Source organism: Marmota monax, unplaced genomic scaffold, assembly GCF_021218885.2.
Source record: "Marmota monax isolate L192 unplaced genomic scaffold, Marmota_monax_Labrador192_F-V1.1 WCK01_AAM20220418_F8-fsc00126, whole genome shotgun sequence".
In the NCBI taxonomy this organism is placed as follows: domain Eukaryota; kingdom Metazoa; phylum Chordata; class Mammalia; order Rodentia; family Sciuridae; genus Marmota; species Marmota monax.
In genome coordinates this window covers 3,841,912-3,863,389 of record NW_026695245.1, presented here as the reverse complement: position 1 = coordinate 3,863,389, position 21,478 = coordinate 3,841,912, and the positions used below count along the sequence as shown (strand labels likewise).

At 41.0% G+C, this 21,478-nt stretch overlaps 1 protein-coding gene across 2 annotated transcripts in view; it reads left to right on the top strand.

Moving 5' to 3' along the window:
* The first annotated feature begins 5,685 nt into the window (after window positions 1-5,685).
* Lama3 (laminin subunit alpha 3) overlaps window positions 5,686-21,478 on the top strand; it is a 231,647-nt gene continuing 215,854 nt past the window's right edge. Inside the window, exon 1 of one of the 2 annotated variants that reach the window (XM_046433650.2) lies at window positions 5,686-6,350. In XM_046433650.2, the coding sequence (XP_046289606.1) occupies window positions 6,054-6,350 (297 nt within the window). In that variant the 5' untranslated portion in view covers window positions 5,686-6,053. The remainder of the gene's footprint in view (window positions 6,351-21,478) is intronic. The other variant, XM_046433639.2, reaches the window with a different exon arrangement.

Below are 21,478 nucleotides of genomic sequence, written 5' to 3'. Positions count from 1 at the left end.
TAAGAGTTGCCCTGTGACATAATATATGATCTATTTTTGAGAAGGATCCATGTGCTGCTGAGAAAAAAGTGTAACTGCTTGATGTTGGGTGGTATACTCTATATATGTCAATTAGGTCTAGGTTATTAATAGTGTTATTGAGTTCTATAGTTTCCTTATTCAACTTTTGTTTGGAAGATCTGTCCAGTGGCGAGAGAGGTGTGTTGAAGTCTCCCATGATTATGGTGTGGTGGTCTATTAGACTCTTGAACTTGAGAAGAGTTTGTTTGACGAACATAGCTGCACCATTGTTTGGGGCATAAATATTTATGATTGTTATGTCTTGTTGGTGTATGGTTCCCTTAAGCAGTATGTAGTGTCCCTCTTTATCTCTTTTGATTAACTTTGGCTTGAAATCTATTTTATTTGATATGAGTATGGACACGCCTGCTTGTTTCCGAAGTCCATATGAGTGATATGATTTTTCCCAACCTTTCACCTTCAGCCTATGTATGTCTTTTCCTATCAAATGCGTCTCCTGTAGGCAGCATATTGTTGGGTCTTGTTTTGTGATCCATTCTACTAGCCTGTGTCTCTTAATTGGTGAGTTTAAGCCATTAACATTTAGGGTTATTATTGAGATATGGGTTGTTCTTCCATCCATATTTGTTTATTTCTGTTACTAAACATTGTTTGTTTTCCTCTTTGATTGTTTCCCCCCCCCTTTACTGTCCTACCTCCCACTGTTGGTTTTCATTGTTATTTTCCGTTTCCTCTTCCTGTAATACTTTGGCTAGGATGTTTTGAAGAGATGGTTTTCTAGCTGCGAATTCTTTAAACTTTTGTTTATCGTGGAAGGTTTTAATTTCATTCTCCATCCTGAAGCTTAATTTCGCTGGATACACAATTCTTGGTTGGAACCCATTATCTTTCAGTGTTTGAAATATGTTATTCCAGGATCTTCTAGCTTTCAGAGTCTGTGTTGAAAGATCAGCTGTTATCCTGATTGGCTTGCCCCTAAATGTAATCTGCTTCCTTTCTCTTGTAGCTTTTAAAATTCTCTCCTTGTTCTGTATGTTGGGCATCTTCATTATAATGTGTCTAGGTGTGGATCTCTTATGATTTTGCACATTCGGCGTCCTGTAGGCTTCTAGGATTTGGGATTCTGTCTCATTCTTCAAGTCTGGGAAGTTTTCTTGTATTATTTCATGGAATAGACAGCTCATTCCTTTGGTTTGGAGCTCTGTACCTTCCTGTATCCCAATGACTCTTAAGTTTGGTCTCTTAATGTTATCCCATATTTCTTGGATGTTCTGCTCATGGTTTCTTAACAGTCTTGCTGAGCTGTCTATGTTCTTTTCCAGTTGAAATACTTTGTCTTCATTGTCTGATGTTCTATCTTCTAAGTGTTCTACTCTGTTGGTAGTATTCTCCATTGAGTTTTTAAGTTGGTTTATTGCTTCCTGCATTTCTAGGATTTCTGATTGCTTGTTTTTTATAACCTCTATCTCCCTGTATAGTTGATCCTTTGCTTCCTGGATTTGTTTGCGTAATTCGTTGTCGAAGTGATCTTTCATTGTCTGATTTTGCTGTTTAATGTCTTCCTTGATACTCCAGATCATCTGAAGCATGTATATCCTGAATTCTTTATCTGACATTCCATCTGCTGCAGCTGTTACCTCTACTAAAGTTGCGTTGACCTGCATTGCTTGTGGTCCTTTCTTTCCTTGTCTTTTCATACTGCTTGCGTATCTTTCCTGCAGGTGCGGGCGGCGGCTCTGCTCTCTCCTTATTCCAATTGGGGTGTCGTGGCTACCACGCCGGCAGGTCACTGGGCCTGTTCTGGGAGCTGGTGGCGGCTCTGTTCTGCCCCTACTCCAATTGGGGTGACGTGTCTGTCGTACCAGCAGGCCACTGGGCCTGTCCTGCTGGTCGGTCGCAGATCTGCCCACCTTTCGGGCACGAGTGGAGGCTCTGCTTTGCCCCTACTCCAATTGGGGTGTCGTGACTACCCCGCCTGCAGGATGCTGGGTCTGTTCCTGGCAAGGTAGGCGACTCTGCTCTGTCACTACTCCAATTAGGGTGGTGTTTGTACCCCGCCGGCAGGCTCCTGGGCCTGATCCGCCGGTCTGTTGTAGGTCTGCCTACCTTGAAGGCGCGGGCGGCGGATCTGCCCTGCCCCTCCTACCACGCCTGCGGACCCCTGGGCCTGATCTGCAGGTTGATCACTGGTCTGCTCCCCCTGCGGGCACGGGTGGCGGTTCCGCTCCACCCCCACTCCAATTGGGGTCACGTGACCACCACACCGGCAGGGCCTGATCCGGGCGTGGGAGAAGGATCTGCTCTGCCCCTACTCGAGTTGGGGTGACGTGTGTACCACACTGGCAGGCCACTGGGCCTGACCCGCCAGGCTGTCACAGGTCTGTTTACCTTGCAAGCGCGAAGGGCGGCTCTGCCCTGCCCCTCCTACCACGCCCATGTACTACTGGGTCGTGGGTCTGCCCACCTGGCGGGTGTGGGTGGCGGCTCCGCTCCGCCCCCTCTCCAATTGGGGTCACGCGGTCACCACACTGGCGAGCCGCTGGGCCTGCTCCGGGGGCTGGCGGCGGCCCGGCTCCTTCCCTCTGGCTCGAGGACAAATTGAGGAGACTCGGGTGACTGAGCCTCACCCCCCTTACCAGGAGACCAACTGCTTATGTCACCGCTGGTATTGATGAAGATCTCTCCTCCACCGCTTTCTGCTGACATCAGATCTCTGCCATGTTGGTATCCTATGCGAATGGCAGCATTTCGTTCCCCTTGCCAGGCAACCCAAGCAATGGGTGAGTCCTGACCTGCCCTCAGCAGGACCCGGACCGAGACACAGTTTCCGCGGGCTCCTAGCCCCGGTCCAGGGAAGTTCCGGGAGCCGGAACTCGGCCGCTCCGTGCTCGGTGTAAGCTCCTATAAGTGTAGGCTCCAAGAAGCAGCCCCCGCGGGCTCAGTTCCGGGAGCCGGAATTCGGCCGCTTAGTGTTTGGTGTTTGCTCTGATAGTAGCAGGGTCCAAGAAGCAGCCTCCGCGGGCTCCGCAGCCCTGAGCCAGGGCGGTTCCGGGACGGTTCCGGGAGCCGGAACTCGGCCGCTCTGTGCTCGGTGTAAGCTCCTATAAGTGTAAGCTCCAAGAAGCAGTCCCCGCGGGCTCAGTTCCGGGAGCTGGAATTCGGCTTCTTGGTGTTTCGTGTTTGCTCTGATATTGAAAATGAATGCATTTTTGACTTAAGATATTTTCAACTTATGATGAGTTTATCAGGATGTAACTCCATTGTAAGTCAAGGGACATCTGTATTTTGGTCTTTTAAAGTATCTCTCAAAGATGTTTGTAGTTTTTATTTTACAAATATTACCATTTTTTTGGTTAAATTTATTTTTAACACTTTTATTCTTTTTTATTTTTTATATATGTAATTGTTTTCTTAATTTTATTTTTTGGAGTGTTCATTGTTAGTGTCTAGAAATACATTTGATTTTTGTACGTATATTTTTGTATATATATTCTGTTAAAATATTTTGAACATTTTTCTATGTCAAAAAATATACTTCTATGGGGGTTAGGTGTGTATCTCAGTGGTAAGAGCATTTGCCTAGCATATGTGAGGCTCTGGTTTTGATCCCCAATACTATGCAAAAAAGATTATATATCTACATATGTGCAAAAAAGATTATATATGTATGTATGTGTGTTTATATTGATATATATGCTTTTATAAGATTATTTTATGGTTTTGTAATGTTTCACCATGTGGATGTACCATCATTTACCAATTCCTTATTATTAAACATTTACCTAAATTCCTTATTATTAAACATTTACCTAAATTCCTTATTTTAAAACATTTACCCTTAAACTTAAAAAAAAAGTATAAACAACTCTGACAAATACTTGCCATTGAATCTTTGATAATAGCCCCAATTATTTCCTGGATATAAATCTCTACAAGTGGAAATGTTAGGGAAAATATATGCCTATTGGAGTCATTTGCTAAGCACAGCAAACATTGTCCTTCTAAAAGCTGATAGGTTTTACTTTTACCAGTGTGTGACATTTGAATCCATGGATTCTTTTCAACCATCAGTTTTTAAAAATCTTTACCAGTTTGATAAATAAAATATGAGTTTAATTGGTGCTTTGCTTGCATTTCAATTTCCAGAAAGTTCAAACTTTTTAAAACAAATATGTTTATTAGGTTTTTTAAAGTTTCTTTTTCTGTGAATTGCATTTAGGTCTCTTTAGACTTAAATGGTCAGCTTCTCCGTACTTGTTTTGTGTATGTACTAAAGCCTTTAATCCTATGTCATTTATGGTATGCATTTTCTCCCTCTTTTGTTTTTTCATTTTTATTTAGTTAGCTTTTTGATGCACATTTATTTCAGTTTTTATGGAGGTAATTTATTGGTCTTTATGGCTTTTCCTTTCCATGTTATGCTCACAATTCTCCCCATATTTTTTGGAGAACACATGGAAGATTAAATGGACATATTTTGTCCTATAACATATCACAGGATTTAATAAATATACCAGTCATGTCTTTGTCCTTTATATTAGTTCCTGTGGGCAGCAGTAACAAAATTTCCTATACTCCATAGTCCATAAACAACAGAAATTTACTTCCCATAGTTCTGGAGGCTGATCAGTTTAAGATCAAGGTGCCAGCAGATATCCTGTCTGGTGACAGTTCCACTTTCTAGTTCATAGCAGTATCTTCTCTGTGTCCTCAGATGCTGGAAGCTGCCAACCAGCATCAACTCCAGTCTCTTTTGTAAGGTTCACCGGTTCACCAGAACCACCTTCATGGCCTAATCACCTCCCAAAGTCCTCACCTCCTAAAACTATCATGTTAGGGATTAGGATTTTGGGGGATACAGGAACACTCAGACCATAAAAGCTTGCAAGTGTACCTTTTTTTTTTTTTAATAGTTGGACACAATGTCTTTATTTTACTTTATGTGGTGCTGAGGATGAACCCAGTGCCTCACGCATTGTAGGCAAGTGCTCTTCCTTTGAGCCACAACCCCAGCCCCCACCCCAACAAGTGTACTGCTTTATCCCTGGTTCTGTAGCCTTGCAGAGCAGCCCTTTCACAGGTTCCCTCTTTTTTCCTTCTTTGTTTTCAAAGCTCCAGTCTTATTTCCTCTGGACAAGTCCCCTGATCGTCCGTCCTGGCCCACAGCAATGACACCTCCTCTAATTGCTTAGATGACCTATGTGGACTTAGTTTCAGCAAGGTGGACTGCATACTGGACCAATCCTCAGCTCTGGGCAAGTACCCTTTGTCCTCAGTCCAGCGTGACAGCTCCAGTAACTTACACTTAACATCTCAAAAATTGAGCTGATGGGGCATCTAAAGGATTTCCTTTAAGGTACCTTTCTGGCTCGCTAACCACAACTCGTATCTTTTAAATGTGTACATTCCACCACTCCTAATTCGGTGAGTTTCTTTAATCCCCGCTAGTATGTGGCTGTAGTGACAGGAATTGGACGTGCACACTGTTGAAGATCAATACTTGTCTGGGGACAACGTCTTTGATGAAAGTTCTGCAGGTGGTGGCGACTTCCTGCAAATCTCTTAGGTCAGGAGCCAGATTTACTGGCTTTGGCCAGAGATCCTGAGTATCTGGAGAGCGATCTGATTTCTGCCCTGGCGCTGGGAAGGTCGGGCCGTTCAGGGGCCCCGGCTCGGGCTGCCTGGGTACTAGCCCGGGAACGCCTCTCCCGTTCCCCGCCGGCGAAGTTTGCCGCGCGCCTGGCGTCCTCAAAGACTACGCCTGCTGGCCCCAGGCTGGGCGCTGTCAGTTCCTGATCAGGCCGGTGCCCGCCCGGGCTGGTGCAGTTTCCAGAGCCGAAAAGCCACCCCCACGCCCGAGCTCCGCGCGTGGAACTAGGGGCGCGGCTCCGGCGCCGCCCACACCCGGGGCTGTTCTGACTCCTCGCGCTGCAGGCTCCACGAGATACGCACGGAGAGTGGCGGCCGCCCGCACGGCTGTGCCACCGAGTCCCTTGGCGGGTGGCCCAGGCAGGAAGATCCCGCGCCCCGGGATGGCGGCGGCTGCGCGGGCTCCAGACTGTACATCGCTGCCAGTCCTGCGGTCGCCACGGTCGCTGCTTGTGCTTGTGCTGGTGCTGCGGGTGCTGCCAGCCCGGAGTGCGACAGCTCGGGACCCCGCCGAGGAGCTCAGCTTGCACCCGCCCTACTTCAACCTGGCCGAGGCGGCAAAGATTTGGGCCACTGCTACCTGCGGGGAACGGGGACCCGGCGGAGTGCAGCCCCGGCCAGAGCTCTACTGCAAGTTGGTTGGGGGCCCCAACGCCCCGGGCAGAGGCCACACCATCCAGGTATGGTCCCGCAGAGAGCGGGGGTGGGGTGTGGGGCGCCAACTCCCTCCCCGCGGGGCAAGGCACCAGACCAAGGGATGGGTACTTTCCCCACACGTGTTAGTGACCCCATGCGACCGGGAAGTGTGCCCCAGCCCCGCACGTGCCAGGGACCCCGGAAGGTGGCATGGTGCCGCAGGAGCGAGCCTGTGGGAGCATTGCCCTGGCAGCATGCCGCCCGAGGCCGGGATGGGCGAAGCGCGCGGATGAGTGAAGGCTGTGGTCAGGTTCCAGCTTGTAGAGGAGAAAGTCCGAAGCTGCGCTGTCGGGATGCAGCGACTGTCCATCACCCAGGTGGCACTTGGCCAGACGGTGAGAGCTCCAGGCTTCAAGGGCGCGCCTCTTGCCAGGCTCTTCATCTTCCCTAATTTATTACCAGGCGTTGGTGGAAGTTGCCTTCTGTTGTGTAGTTCAAGAGAGAACTTTCAGGTTAAATCCTTAGTATCACTCTGATGTCACTGAAAAGATTCATTCCCGCTCCACCCCCCCCCCCCAAGTGCCACCATTCAGTCATTGGGACAAAGGAGATCTTCAGAGATCACACTTCCGCCGGGAACACCTGGTTGAAAAGATAGTGCAGCTGGTGCTTAGTGAGCATCTTGTGGTGTGCCAGGCTCTGACGCAGGAGCCTCCCAACCTGCTGGGAGGCGGCTCAGGAGAGGAGGCTAAGAAAAGTGCTCGCTTCCTGGGCAAGGGCAGCAGCACTTGAATCCAGTCCTGGCTCCAAATCCTCTGTGCTAAGCAGAAATCGCCTACCTGTCCTGGGTAGGACTGCTGAGGACGGGGAGTTGCCATAAGAGGGAGTCATTTTGGAACTTGGGCTGGGAAATAGCAGGATTATCATTGCATGTCTAGTGTGTTAGAGATTCTTTTGATGGTGCATGTTCATAAATGACAAGTAGTTGAACATGCAGTGTTCTATATATATTGATTTATTTATAAATTATATGCATGTATTTGCTATTAATATGCTGTGCACATTATAAAATATGTAGTAAGAGAAATTAAAAATGATTGAAGAAAATCCCTTTTACCATTTTAATAGAGTGTATATATTATAAAATATGCAAAAGAGAAACTGTAGGTAAAATAACAATAATGAAAATACCTTAGGTTTTTCTCTACCAGTCCTTGAATAATTTTGCCTTCTCTAATTATTTTGGGATGTGGATAACTATAGATATACAAATGAAATTAAGTATATAATTATTTTTGACAAGTTTAGTTTAGCACTTATGATTCAACAAGTCAGTTGATTTTATATTAATACTTGATTTTAGTGGTTGCATAACTGAAAAAAATACACTTAAAAATATGTAGATTTAAATGAAGAAATGCATTGAACTACTGTATTCCAGAGCCAGCTACCTATTTTATGGAGTCCTGTGTAAAATGGATACGTGAAGCCCTTGTTTAAAAATTATTTTAAAATTCAAGATGGTGACAGCAGAACATTAAACTAACAAGAGACCCTATAAGTGCAGACCCTTTGTGACTGCATAGATCTCCTGCTGTTCCAGATCCCTAAATCACTGTACTTATAGTTTTCCCTATCCTTCAATTATTCTAAAGTTTTTTTAAAAGTTGAAATTTGGCTAGTAATTATTTTCTTTCCAGGTTGTATTGGTACTTTCTACTAGCGAAAGTGCTGCGTTTTAATGTTTTAAACAATAAGTTCAAAACTCACTGCAAGTTTTTTTTTTTTGGAAAATATTAAAACATATTAGGGAAGTTTGTTTCCTTGTTTTCAAAAATACGAGTATTTTTAGAGTTATGCAGTTCTATCTTTTCAGTAACAAAAAATTAAAACATTTCTAAACATCTGTTTTTCAAAATGCCTTTTCCAAGGCATACATTTCCTTAAGTAGTGTCTACTTTTGTGCATTTTGTTAAAACAACACTTTTACTTTGAAGGAACAGAGTGAGGGCCTTCAGTATTCTTTAAATATCTATCAGGCAGTAAACTGATGGCAGCCACTTGTTATTCCAGCAAAAGTCAGCAAATTCTGAAGTTTTGTGGAAAAAAAAAAAAACACATAACTCTGCCTTAAGGTTAAAAAGGTCTTTTAAGTATTCTGCCATGAGATAACTGGTAAGCCCACAGTTACTCCCCATTTCAAGATAGGTTTCTAACTTTTCTGCTATTTGGGGGAACAGAATTCATATGTCCACTTAACCATGCACATGTAAGCTGTGATATGTCATGGTCAGATGATAGCCTGGTGGCCTGCCTTTTCCCTCAGATATTCAGGACTGTTGATAACTTATGACTAGCTGACTTGGGAATCAGGTGGGGGCCTCTAAATCATTCTGTATGTTTCATATTAGAAAAAACTAGTTAAAAAGGTTTTTTTTTTTTTTTTCCATTTCCAAGTAAAATAAGGATGAGAACCAGCTTTAGTATTTACTTCTTACAACTGTGTGCTAGATTGCCTGGAACAGGCAACTTTGGAAAAAATTGTGGGCTGGGGTTGTGGCTCAGTGGTAGAGTGCTCACCTAGCATGTGTGAGGCACTGGGTTCGATACTCAGCACCACATAAAAATAAATAAACAAAGGTCTACAATATATATATATATATATATTGATGCCTTCCTTCTCTTCACCTCTCTCTCTCTCTCTCTCTCTCTCTCTATATATATATATATATATATATATATATATAAATTATATAAATTGTCCTAATTATGGGCAGAGTAGAGGTGAAGAGAAGAAAGGCATCATAGAGATCTTCATCTATCTCCACTTCCCCAGATTTATCCAGGGAGGGCCCCCTTAATTCTTCCCACTGATTGTTCATAGGTTAGCTTTACTGTTCTGGAGGCTAATGAAAATCACATTTGCTGTTCTACTTGGGTTTCTAGAGTAGGTCATTAAATATGGGCTCAAGCTCCTAGATATAGCAGGAGGTAGCTTTCTGAGGTCAACCAGCAGACAATGTCTCTAGGGCAGGATGTAGCCTGAAGAAAGAAAATGCTGTCTGGCATTATACCTTATTCTCCCTCTGCAAATAAGGGTTGAACAAAGGCCCTGCTGAATTATACTTTCTGCTTTCACAAGTTGAGGCCTTGGTAAGGCTGACACAAGAGAAGCATGTTGGGGACAAGATAGGAAAGTTGAGTTCCAGAGGTGGGATTACTAGACACTCACTCTAGCCCAGAGTAGGCAAAAGCTAGTACAGATTTGCCTTTTGGAAAATTGAGAGGAGGAGGGAGACAGGTGGAGAAAAGGGATTATGATTAATGGTTGTGTCTAAGTGATGCTTGACCTCAATCTCCTTATGTGCAGCTCAAGATGGGAAACAGAAGAGTTAGCCAAAATAGTTCTGTTTCTATGAACTTTCTAAAAATAAATTTTGGGGGATAGCCAGGTCAAAAGGATTTTGCACAAAATGTAAAAAAAAAAAAAAAAAAAAGAAGAAGGTCATGTTTTAGAACCAAATCTGGTTTTGTGGTAGTGATCTCTTTCTCTCTCTCTCTGGTAAGACATATAACACCAATGCTGATACTTGAATGGTAGCTTGTATCAACAGGTAGGATGTTTTAAAAGTCTACATTTTGTTTGTTGTGTGCAAAACATTCACTGAAGTTTCTCTGGAGGCAAGATTTATTTAAAATGGTTTTATGTATTTATTTCTGCTCAGACACTAAGTTTTTTGAGTCAGAGAGCTCTGTGATTTAGGGATTCTGTGTTCTTCATAACTGCACGGCCAGTGTTTATAATGAGCCTGAAACAGTGCAGGTGTTCGGAAAATGTTGAATGAAGGGATGATGGAAATGAACGTAAGTCAAAGAAGTTCATGGAAAAAGTAAACGTGAAAAATATACAAATGAATGTTATTCTGTTGAAAAGCAATTACAAATGAAATATGGTACACTTTGGGCTTTAGTTTTGAATGGTAACTTAACTATGGGATCTAATACGTGAGACATCTGACAGAGGTGATGATAAATTGAAATGGAAGGCCTCGTCAACAATGTCACCTAGAGTTAGGTAGCTCTGCATAAACACTATACTTGTAGGGGATGAAATGCACACATTTACCAAGCACATGATCTTTATTTTGTACATTGACACTTTGACCCATCCTTTATACATTTGTTTATGACACTGTGATTTGCATATGGGGCTGTGTATTTGGCCTGGATGATATTGACAGAGATATGCACACACCTGAGTTATGGCAGTGAGCGAGTGTGCTTGCTGTCAGCCACAGAGCAGTTTCGGTTGTGTTTGTGTAACTTGGACTAATGGCCATAAACAGGAAAGCCAACTTCACTAAGGCTCTGTTTATAGGGCTATTGTGAAAGAAAATCATTTGTTAACTCCAACAAGGGCTTTTTCCTTTCACTGTGTGAAAATGTTGAGCAAGGGCTGGGCAATCTAAGGCTTGTACTATGTCCACAGACATATTTGTAACAATTATTAATCTTAACTACTTAAAGATTTCAAATCAATCACTACAGTCAGAAATTTAAGGGCAAAGAATTCTTTTTAAAAATGATTTTCCTAATATATGTTTCACATTTGTGGAAATTAGCCTAAGTTTAGCATTGAAAGCTTATATACAAAACATATGAAGAAGACAAGCTTTTTTATCCATATTTTTAAATTGATGTGCTGTGGTTGTACATAATGGTAGGATTTGTTGTTACATATTAGTACGTGACACTATAATATAACGGGGCCAATTGCACTCCCCTGCATTTCCCTTCTCTCTTTCCTCCTCCCACTACTTGGTCCCTTTCCTCTATTCTATTGATCTCCCTTTGCTTTTCAAGTGTTTACCCCACCCCCACCCCTCACCCCCACCTGTCTTTTCCTTTTTCCTCTCTAGAGTCCACATGTAAGAGAAAACAAACAACCCTTGACATTCTGAGTTTGGCTTATTTCACTTAACATAATGGTCTCATGTTCCATCTTTTTTTTTTTTTTTTGCACCACTATTATGGTGCCTTACCCATAATTTCTTCATGGCTGAATAAAACTCCATTGTGTATGTATACCACATTTTCCTTATCCATTCATCCCTTGATGAACACCCAGGTTGGTGCCATAATTTGGCTGTTGTGAATTGTGCTGCTTCAAATACACATCTATCACTATAGTATATTGACTGTAATTCTTTAGGATAAATACCAGGAAGGGTGTAGTGGGTCATATGGTGGTTCTACTTCTAGTCTTTTGAGGAAGCTTCATACTGATTTCCATAAGGGTTGTACTGATTTATAATCCCACAAATAGTATAAAATTATTCCTTTCCCCCAATATCCTCTCCAGCATTTATTATCAGTTTTATTCTTGATGGCTGCCATTCTGACTGGAGTGAGATAAAATTTCATCGTAGTTTTGATTTGTATTTCCCTAATTGCTAGGGATTTTGAACATTTTTTTCATATATTTGTTGACCCTTTATGTTTCTTGGAGGAAACAAACTCAAGTATTTTTTCTTGGAGAGCCCAGTTTACACATCAGCTAAGAAATAGGATTCCACACAGCAGATTGCCTGCAGTTTAAATTTGTAACTCAGCAAATCACAGATTACTGGAGTATATAGTTCTTTAGAGTTGTTAATGAACAGTTGGAAACTACAAATGTTCAATGCTTGAATTGAAAGAAATTTTTATAACTACAATGTACCAATTAAAATAAATACACAAATAACCAAGAGTAGAGGAAAGGGATGGGGGAGAGAGGGCAGGGGGAAGGGGACAGTACTGGGGATTGCAATGGAGCAAACTATGTTATATGCATTTGTGAATATGCTACAATAAACCCTACTATCATGTGTAGCTACAATACACTAAAAATAAAAATAAAAAAATTAGAAAAAAGGCAAATGCATTAAAGCAGTGAGGTTTTTTTTTAATATTTTACTTTATGCTCTGAATTACTGTTGTCTTTGAGAGTATCTTTGTCTATTCTTCAACCTTTTTGTGTCTTAGTATCTAAAACAAGTCTCTTAATATTTGGATCATTTAAAAAATCTTCTGCCAATTTCTACCTTTAAATTGGTGATTTAAAAAGTCATCACTAATAAAGGATTTCTATCATTTTGCTATTGTTTTCTGTATGTTTTATTTATTATTTTTGTTTACTCAATTTTTCTATTATTATCCTCTTTTGTGTTTTGACTTTTCTATGGTACTGTTTTAATTCTAACTTCATTTCCTTTTTTTAATATTTTAAAGGTATTTCTTAATGATTACTCTGAAGATTAAAATTGGCACCCTAAATTTATAATAATTCAGTTTGAATTGATACCAACTTAACTTCAATAGCATCCAATATTTTGTTCCTATACAGCCCTGTGCCTATTCTTTATGGTGTTATTGCACATTATGCCTTTCTATGTTCTTCTTTGTTGACAGAAATTTATCCTTATCATCTTGTATATTTATCTTTTAAGTTATATAGGGGAAAAAGAGAAAACAGATAATACAATAATACTGGCTTTTATATTTACTTATGCACTTACCTGTACTCCCGCTCTTTATTTCTTGTATGGCTTTGAGGTACTGCCTAGTGTCCTTCAGCTAAAAAGGCTCCATTTAGCATTTCTTGTAAGGCAGGTCTACTGCTACTAGCAATGAATTTCCCAAGTTTTTGTTTACTTGGGAATGTCTTGGTTTCTACTTTATATCTGAAGAATAGTTTTTACTGGGAATAGAGGTTTTTGTTGTTGTTGTTGTTTTTGTATCAGGGATTGAGCCCATGGGCGTTTAACCACTGAGCCACATTCCTAGACCTTCTAATATTTTATTTAGAGACAGTACCTTGCTAAGTTACTTCAGGGGGTGGGGGTAAATTCTTGATTTATAGTTTTATTTTTTCCTTCAGTGCTTTAAATATGTCCTGTTACTGCTTTCTGATCTCCATGGTCTCTGATGAGAAAAAGGTCATTAATCTAATTGAGGATTCCCATTATGTGATGAATTGCTTCTCTTTTGCCAATTTCAGTATTTACTTCTTTTGACAATTTGATTATAATATGTCCTGGTATAAATCTCTTTGAGTTTATCCTACTTGGTGTTTGTAGAGTTTCCTTGATAGATTTATATCATCTGTTTGACAGGTTTTCAGATGTTTTTTAAAATATTTTTTTCTTCTCTTTTTCTTTGTCCTCTCCTCTTGAGATTCCCCTAATGTGTATGTTGGTCTGCTTGATGACATTCCACAAATCTCTTAGGCTCTCTTTACATTTTTTCATTCCTTTTGATTGTATAATCTTAGTTTCCCATATATAAAACAGAATTAATATTAATATCTATCTCATACATTTATTTAATGCTTATAAATGTTAATTCTTCTTGGGTAAGATTTCTAAAATTGTAAACTACAAAGATGAGTTGTTACAATAGTCAAATAAAAATTTTGAGTAAAATTCTTTTGAATACATTACAATATATACTGAATACATTTGGCAGGCCAAATAAGTTACAAAGACTTTGATAACCTTTCAGATTATAGCATTGTAAATTACTTTGGTTCATATTAGTGGTTCAGATATTATTTGCTTATGTAGGGATATATTTTTATTGACTAAAGTAACATTTTGGGGGGAGGTTTTAATTTTTAATGTTAATTTAGGTGGCAGTAGTATTCTCTCAAGTCATAAATTTGTTTCTAGTTATGATTGAGGCATTTATGAAACCTCAGTTCACTTGTGCTCAACATTCTGCATCCTTTTGTCCAGAGAGGAAACGATTTATTAAATGGTACCTGTGTGGTTAAAATCAATGGAGCTGGCTAAAGTTGTGTTGTGTACAGGGCATCCTGACTTAGGAGGAGGGTGGGGGTTGAAATCCAGCCAGGGGGGACGGGGGAGGCCTGCATCTGCACAGAGGCAGAGAGCCTTTTTTGCTTTGCAAGAAAGAGCCACAGGACACTGATTAGATCCCTCATGGTAACAGAGTGGAAACTGCCCTGGGGAAAGTCAGTTCACTGAATTCCATGTGTCCCATTTTCTCAATGTCACAAACGTTGTATTCCCTCAGTGGTTTCCTCATCCTACAAGGTCATAAACAACATGTTGAATTAATAGATAAATACTGACTAGAGAGAAATATGGATTTTAAGAGATTATTGATGCACCATAACTGTGAGAGGTAGGGAAGAAATCCATTTATCCATTTCTTTCAAGCTGTGGCTCATACCACACATACTGTAAAGGAAGGTACCAAATGAGGGGCGTGCAGAATGGTGAGTAGGGGAAGCAGCCTGATAATCAGGGTCTTGCTCCCCAGCTTAAGACAAGAACTTCATGTAACACATGCTTGGCATTGTCCTAAGCCACTTTATGCACATTGAATTCTTAATCGTCAAAGCAATTTATGAATTTACGAATGAGCCACTTTAGTGTGCTCATTTTATGGATGAAGAAATTGAAGCACAGAAAAGTTAATTGATGTGCTTAAGACCACACAGCTAGTGTGTGGTGAAATTGGGATTCAAACCAGCTTCTCTGACTGCAGAGATTTTGCCTTACCCACTAGACCACCTGCCAGAGCTGAGTGAGCTACTCTACCTTCAAGTTCAAGCTAAACTTTCAGTCACCTTGCTAATTCCAGTCATCACCTTAAAACTGTTCGTTTTCACATCTGTTTCCATCTTAGATCATCAGCTCCCTGAGTGTGGGGCCAACTTCTTCCTGCTCCCATTTGTTTCCCTGTGGCAGCCTGTCTTCATGGAGACTTCATGAAGAAAAGTTCAAAAGGCAACACATACAGGATAGAATTTTTCTCCCAAAGCAACAAACAACCTAATGGAAGTGTTTGACAACCCCACCCCCCCTCAAAAAAGTACCTGACTTTCAACATGCTGTCTTTTGGAAAATAGGAGTGGCCCTCATGTGTTCAATTTCAAAGCAGAGTTGTCTAACGCAGGATGTAAGTCCAGTGCCTAGGAGAACAACCAGAAGCTGACAGAGGCAAGGAAGAGCCTTCCCCAAACAGGTTTCAGAAGGAGAATGGCTCTCCTTGGCATGTTGATTCCAGACTTCTTGTCTCTAGAACTGTGAGACAATAACTTTCTGTTTTTCTAGTTTGTGCTACTTTGTATGGCAGTGCTGTATAATTAATATAGTAACTCTTTAGCTTCAAATCACTTAGCCAGCAGTATTATTGACTGGTGTGTGAGTGTTATCCATGTATGGGAGAAGAGAGGATGGAGGACAACAGGTGAGGCTCAGTGGGTGGTCCCAGGGTCTCTGTTTTTTTTTTTTTTTTTTTGAGATTTTGCAATCTGTTAACTCAAAATGTGGTGTATAAACAGGAGGAGAGCTCTTGGCTGAACAAATACTTAGGGATCACCCACATTAGGAGTCAGCACATCAGACTGACACAGAGTAAGGACTCTGTTTAGGTGTGATCTGAGGAGTGTGGTCTGAATACCTTCTGGTTCCACTGGATGTATGATGTTCTGCAAGGTTAATTTAGGTGATATTAGGCTAGGGTCATCCTTTAAAGGCTCCTGGAGACCAACAGCACTGGATGTACTACATTCCCTCTGCCCTCATCTAGCATCTTAATGTTAGAAAAATTAACAAAAAAACCGTCACAGTCAGCTCTTCTGTTCATTGCAGCACTATTAACAATAGCCAAGATATGGAAATAATATAAGTATCCATTGACAAATGAAGGTAAGGAAACTGTCACACACACACACACACACACACACACACACACACACACACTTCAATATTATTCTGCCTTAAAAAAAAAGAAGGAAATCCTAACATTTGTCACAACATGACTGAGCCTGGAGGATGTCATGCTAAATAAAATAAGCCAGATGCAGAAAGACAAATATTGCATGATTTCATATTTGTAGAATATATATGTAAAATCTAAAAATGTCAAAACCACAGAAACAGAATAACCTGGGAGTGGTGACATGTGCCTGTGGTCCCAGCTACTTGGGAGACTGAGGTAGGATAATCAAGAGCTTGAGGCCAGCTAGACCTGTGTCAAAAAGAAAAGAGTGGATATCAGTTCAGTGTCAGGGGATGAAGAAGTGGGGCAAATGGGGATGTCAACCAAGGGTACAAAGTTGTAGTTATATCAGATGAATAAGTTCAGAGATCTAATGTACAACATGAGGATTACAGTTAATAACATTGTATACTGTGTACTAGAAATGTGCAAAGAGAGATTTCAGATGTCTTTGCCACACCTGGGCACATGCAAAGGTAATGCTGTGAAGAGCTGTTAATTTGCTTGACTAGTAATCATTTTACTATGAGGTCAAAATCATGTTTTATACCTCAAATATATACAATAAAAGGAAAAAAAAAATAGAAAAAGAGGAGAAAGAAAGGAAGTGCCAAGCCAATATTGTATGTGGAAGGGGAAAGGCTGTTCGGCCCTGTGCCTGGCTAACTGCAGGGAGGGTGGCTGGAGTGGGGGATATTGTATATCTGGGAGCAGTGAACCCACATTTTGCATATAGACCAGTTGGATAAGTTCATTATTACTAGTGAGGGCCCTGGGGGCTGCATCAGGGGAAGGGAAGGATAGGATTGTGAATTGAAAGGTCCAATTCCTTACACCCTGGAATAGGCTTTGAAGACACTAAATGTGACTGAGCATTTATGTGTGCATCGAAATGGTGGGGAATATTCTAAAAATAGTTTAGATCACACAAAGTAGTTTGCATCGTGATTTGATGAGAAGGAAGAAATTTCACTAAATTTCTATTCTTACTCCTTCTCCTCTGGGTCCATAAAAAGGGCCAGAAAAGCCTCTTTGGAAGGTATCTCACTGCCAGTAAAGCAACTCCCTCTGTCATCTGACCTTTGCCTGGTGATGATACTCCACGGTAGGGTGAGGAGTATGGAAATGGAACATGGGGGACCCAACACTCCTCTCCTCTTTTCCTTCTTTCCTGCAATGTCACAGTGAGTGAATAGTCTTGGTTGGTACTTTTAATTTAGCTCAAATGCTCTAATTGACCACGTTAGTAACCTGGAAGCTGGGTGGGGCTGGTAAAAAGTCTTTTGAGGTGATCCTTAGATTCTTACTGATGATAAAGAACTGTGCTATTTGGAGATTTGAGTTATTTTCAGTTACTTGTGTATAATGCTCACTTGCTTCTGTGTTTAGCAAATATTGATTGACATCTACCATATACCAGACATAAGACTGGGGACAGTGGACTGAGAAAACAATTCAGAAGACAGAAAAAAAAATCCCTGTCCTCTCTGAGCTAGCATTGCATGGGAGAGGGCAACCAATGAGTAACGAATAAAATGATTTTAAGGTTGTTACTGTGCTTGGGAGAGATTAAATATTGCATGATTTCAATATTTGTAGAATATAAATGTAGGATTCTGTGATAAAAGTTAATAGGAGGTGTTGCTGGTGCAGAAGCCTGAAGGTGAGAGGGTGTGAAGAGGTTGAGAAAGTGAGTTCTAGGCCGAGGAACCAACAGGACTGAGGACCCTAGGGTGGGAAGGTACTTGGTGTGTTCTAGGAACTCAAAAAACCATGCAGTCCTGGTTGTTAAGTATGTTGAATGTTGTCCCTTAGTGAGACTTTAGTGGTCTTTCCAGGTTTTGTAAAGATTGCACTTTATTTTTGTGTGTATTTGTATTCTTTTTATTATTATTATTTTTATTTATGTATGATAGCAGAATGCATTACAATTCTTATTACACAAATACAGCACAACTTTTCATATTTCTGGTTGTATACAAAGTATATTCACACCAATTTGTGTCTTTATATGTGTACTTTGGATAATAATGTCCATCATATTCCACCATCATTTCTAACCCCATACCCCTCTCTTTCCCTCCCACCCCTCTGCTCTATCTAGAGTTCGTCTATTCCTCCCATGCGCCCCCCTCCATACCCCACTATGAATCAGCCTCCTTATATCAGAGAAAACATTCAGCATTTGTGTTTTTGGGATTGGCTAACTTTACTTTGCATTATCTTTTCTAACTCCATCCATTTACCTGCAAATGCCATGATTTTATTCTCTCTTATTGCTGAGTAATATTCCATTGCCTTGAAAGAATTGAGGTGACGGGTAAAACTGAAAAAGGATGAATGGAAGAGTTGAGGGAAGTGGGGCAATGGGAAAAGAAAGGAGGAAAGAGTGTAAGGATTTCATAGGGAGATTAAAATCATAACTCAGGGAACTTGGGAAAATCTGATTTGAGGAATGAATTGGGTTGGGGACAGACTCTCTTTGTGGACAATATCTAGCTTTTAGTAAGTCAGTAGTTGATGGCAGAATGAATAAGATATCAGGGTAGACCCATTTTTATTAATCAGCTAGGCTTTGGGATAAACTTTTAAAAGAGAAAGTACTAGGGTTTGGGGCATTAAGTGGGCAAGCCTAGAAACCTCTTTTTTTTTTGGAGATTTTTAAAAATCAGAGCATTATAGTTATATACAGCAGCTGGGTTCAGTGTGACAAAATCATACATGCATGGAATCTGATTTCAAACCTGCTCCCTCTCCTGCCCCCCCTCCCTTGCTTTCTTTCCATCCATTCTCTTTCCCTATTCTATTAATCTTCCTTTTGCTCATTTATTTATTTTTGATTGGTGTTTTCTAAATATACATAAAGGTGAAATTCCCTGTGGTATTTTCATATATGCATATAACGTGATTTTGTTAAATTCATCCTGTGTTTCCTCCCCTTTCCTGTCCTTTCTCCCTCCCTCTAGAGCTCCTTCTTCTCCACAGATCTTCCCTATATATTCCCTATATATTTACTTCCCCACACTGCCTTCTTTCCCTTATTTGACTCTAGCTTCCACATATTAGAGAAAACATTTGACCCTCGATTTTCTGAGTTTGACTTATTTTACTTAGCATGATGTTCTCCAAGTCATACATTTTTTTTTTTGCAAAATAAAATTATTTATTTTTTCTTTATGGTGGAGTAAAACTTCATTGTGTATATGTACCATTTTTCTCAATCCATTCAACTATTTATTGATGGGCATCTGAGCTGATTCCATAATTTGGCTACTGTGAATTGTGCTACTATAAACAATGAAGTGGTTGACTTTATTCTTTTGGATAAATATCAAAAAGTGAGGTAGATGGATCATCTGGTGAGTCTATTCCTGGTTTTTGGAGGGATCTCCATTCTGCTTTCCAGAGTGGTTATACTAATTTGGAGTCCCACCAGCAGTGTATGAGTGTGTCTTAGGAACCTCTTTTTGAATGGAAGGGAACCTTAATGAAGAAACAGTGTGACCAGGAGAGTGACAGTCATTTTTTTCTTTCCTCTCTGATTTGGCCTTGTTAAGCAAAGGGGGTCAGTACCTGAGAGGTCTTGGAAGCTAGTGAGACTCTCTAGGGAACAGCCAGAGTTGACCATGGGAGAGCAGTGTTGAGCATGAGTGGTACCTCCTGGCCAGATCTGGCCTGTGATCAGAAGTGAGATGCTGAGGCTGGAGTCTGAGGAGACCCCAAGGAATAAACAAGCAGATTTTCAATAGGGTAGAGAAAGTGAGCCTATATTAGATTAGATGGTGCTTTCTAATTGCTGAGTTAAGTGACATAGGTATCAGCCTGCAGTAGCCTGTCCACCACAAGGCTAGAAATTATCACCAAATCACTAACTTGTAACTAAATAGTTCATGCTACTTTTATTTATTAATTAAAGCAAGAAATATTAAGTTTTTTCAGATCCTATTTTGTGATTATCTCAGTGAACAGGCTGGTGAGGTCCTTGATCTTAGGGCAGTTATAATCCAATAAAGATGGGTTATGGTTTCGATATGAGATGTACCCCAAAAGTTCAGGTATGAGACAATGCAAGAAAGTTTAAGGGTGAAATGATTGGGTTATGAGAACTTAACCTAATTAGTACATTAATCCACTTGAATGGATTAAGTGGGTGGCACATAGGGTGTGGCTAGATGAAGCTTGTCACTGGATATGTGCCTTTGGGGTATATATTCTGTCCCTGATAAGCATAGTTCTCTCTGCTTTCTGCTGACCATGTTCTGAGATGCTTTTTTTCTCTTCTGCCATGATGTTCTGCTCACCTGGGGCTCAGAGCAATGGAGATGACTATCTGTAGACCGAGACCTCTGAAACAGTGAGCACCAAATAAACTTTTCCTCCTGTAACATTGTTCTTGTCAGGTCTTTTAGTCACAGCAGCAACAACAACAAAAGCTGTCTAAAACAAGACGATAATTGTAAAAACATAGATTCTTCAGCTAATAGAGGGCAGCACTTCATCTGAAAGTTTTAGGGAAGATCTCTCTGAAAAGAGAGGGATGTCTGGGTGCAGTGTTTTCCTGGGATAGGGAACAGAAGGTGCAAAGGCTCCGGGGCAGGCAGGAGTGACCTTGGAGAGATAGAGAAACAGCAAGAGAGTCAGTGTGGGGGGAGTGGAGCGTGAGGTGCAGGGATAGAAAGTGGGATATAGTTTCGAGCACCTTTGTTTCAATCCTGATGAAGCGATCTGGTAGAAGGGAAGGACTGAGATGCAGTGGGGAGAGAGGGGAGTGGGGAGGGAGGCAAGAAGGGAGTGGGAGGGGAGAGGAGAGGAGAGGAGAAAAAAGGCTTATGATTGCAGATGCCTAGTCCTTTAGCAGGTAGGAGGGATAGGATTGAGTGTGTGTGTGTGTGTGTGTGTGTGTAAGTATGGGGACTTAATAGTGCAGATGACTTCTCCATTGCAATAGCAGGGAGGGCAGGTATATGGTATAGATGCAGAAAAGATTGTGGATTAGGAATAACAGACAGTTAAGCAAATTCATAAGGTGAGAGGAGGGACAATGAGCTTCGATAATGTATGAAATAATTTCTAGAAGAGTGAGGATAAATATAGTGGAATAGTGTATCAATCTAGAGAAAACGGGCTGGGGTTGTGGCTCAGCAGTAGAGCACATACCTAGCACGTACAAGGCTCTGAGCTCGATCCTCAGCACCACATAAGAAATAAATTTTAAAAAAGATCTAAAAAATATAGAGAAAACACAGCTCTCCACTATCTATGGATGGAGAACCTTAAATGCATCTTCCTTTAGTAAATTCATGTCCAACTCACATGTAGCTAGTGCCCAGTGTTCTCTGGTCACCTCCAATCTTCAGGGTGCCTGCAGATTCAGATA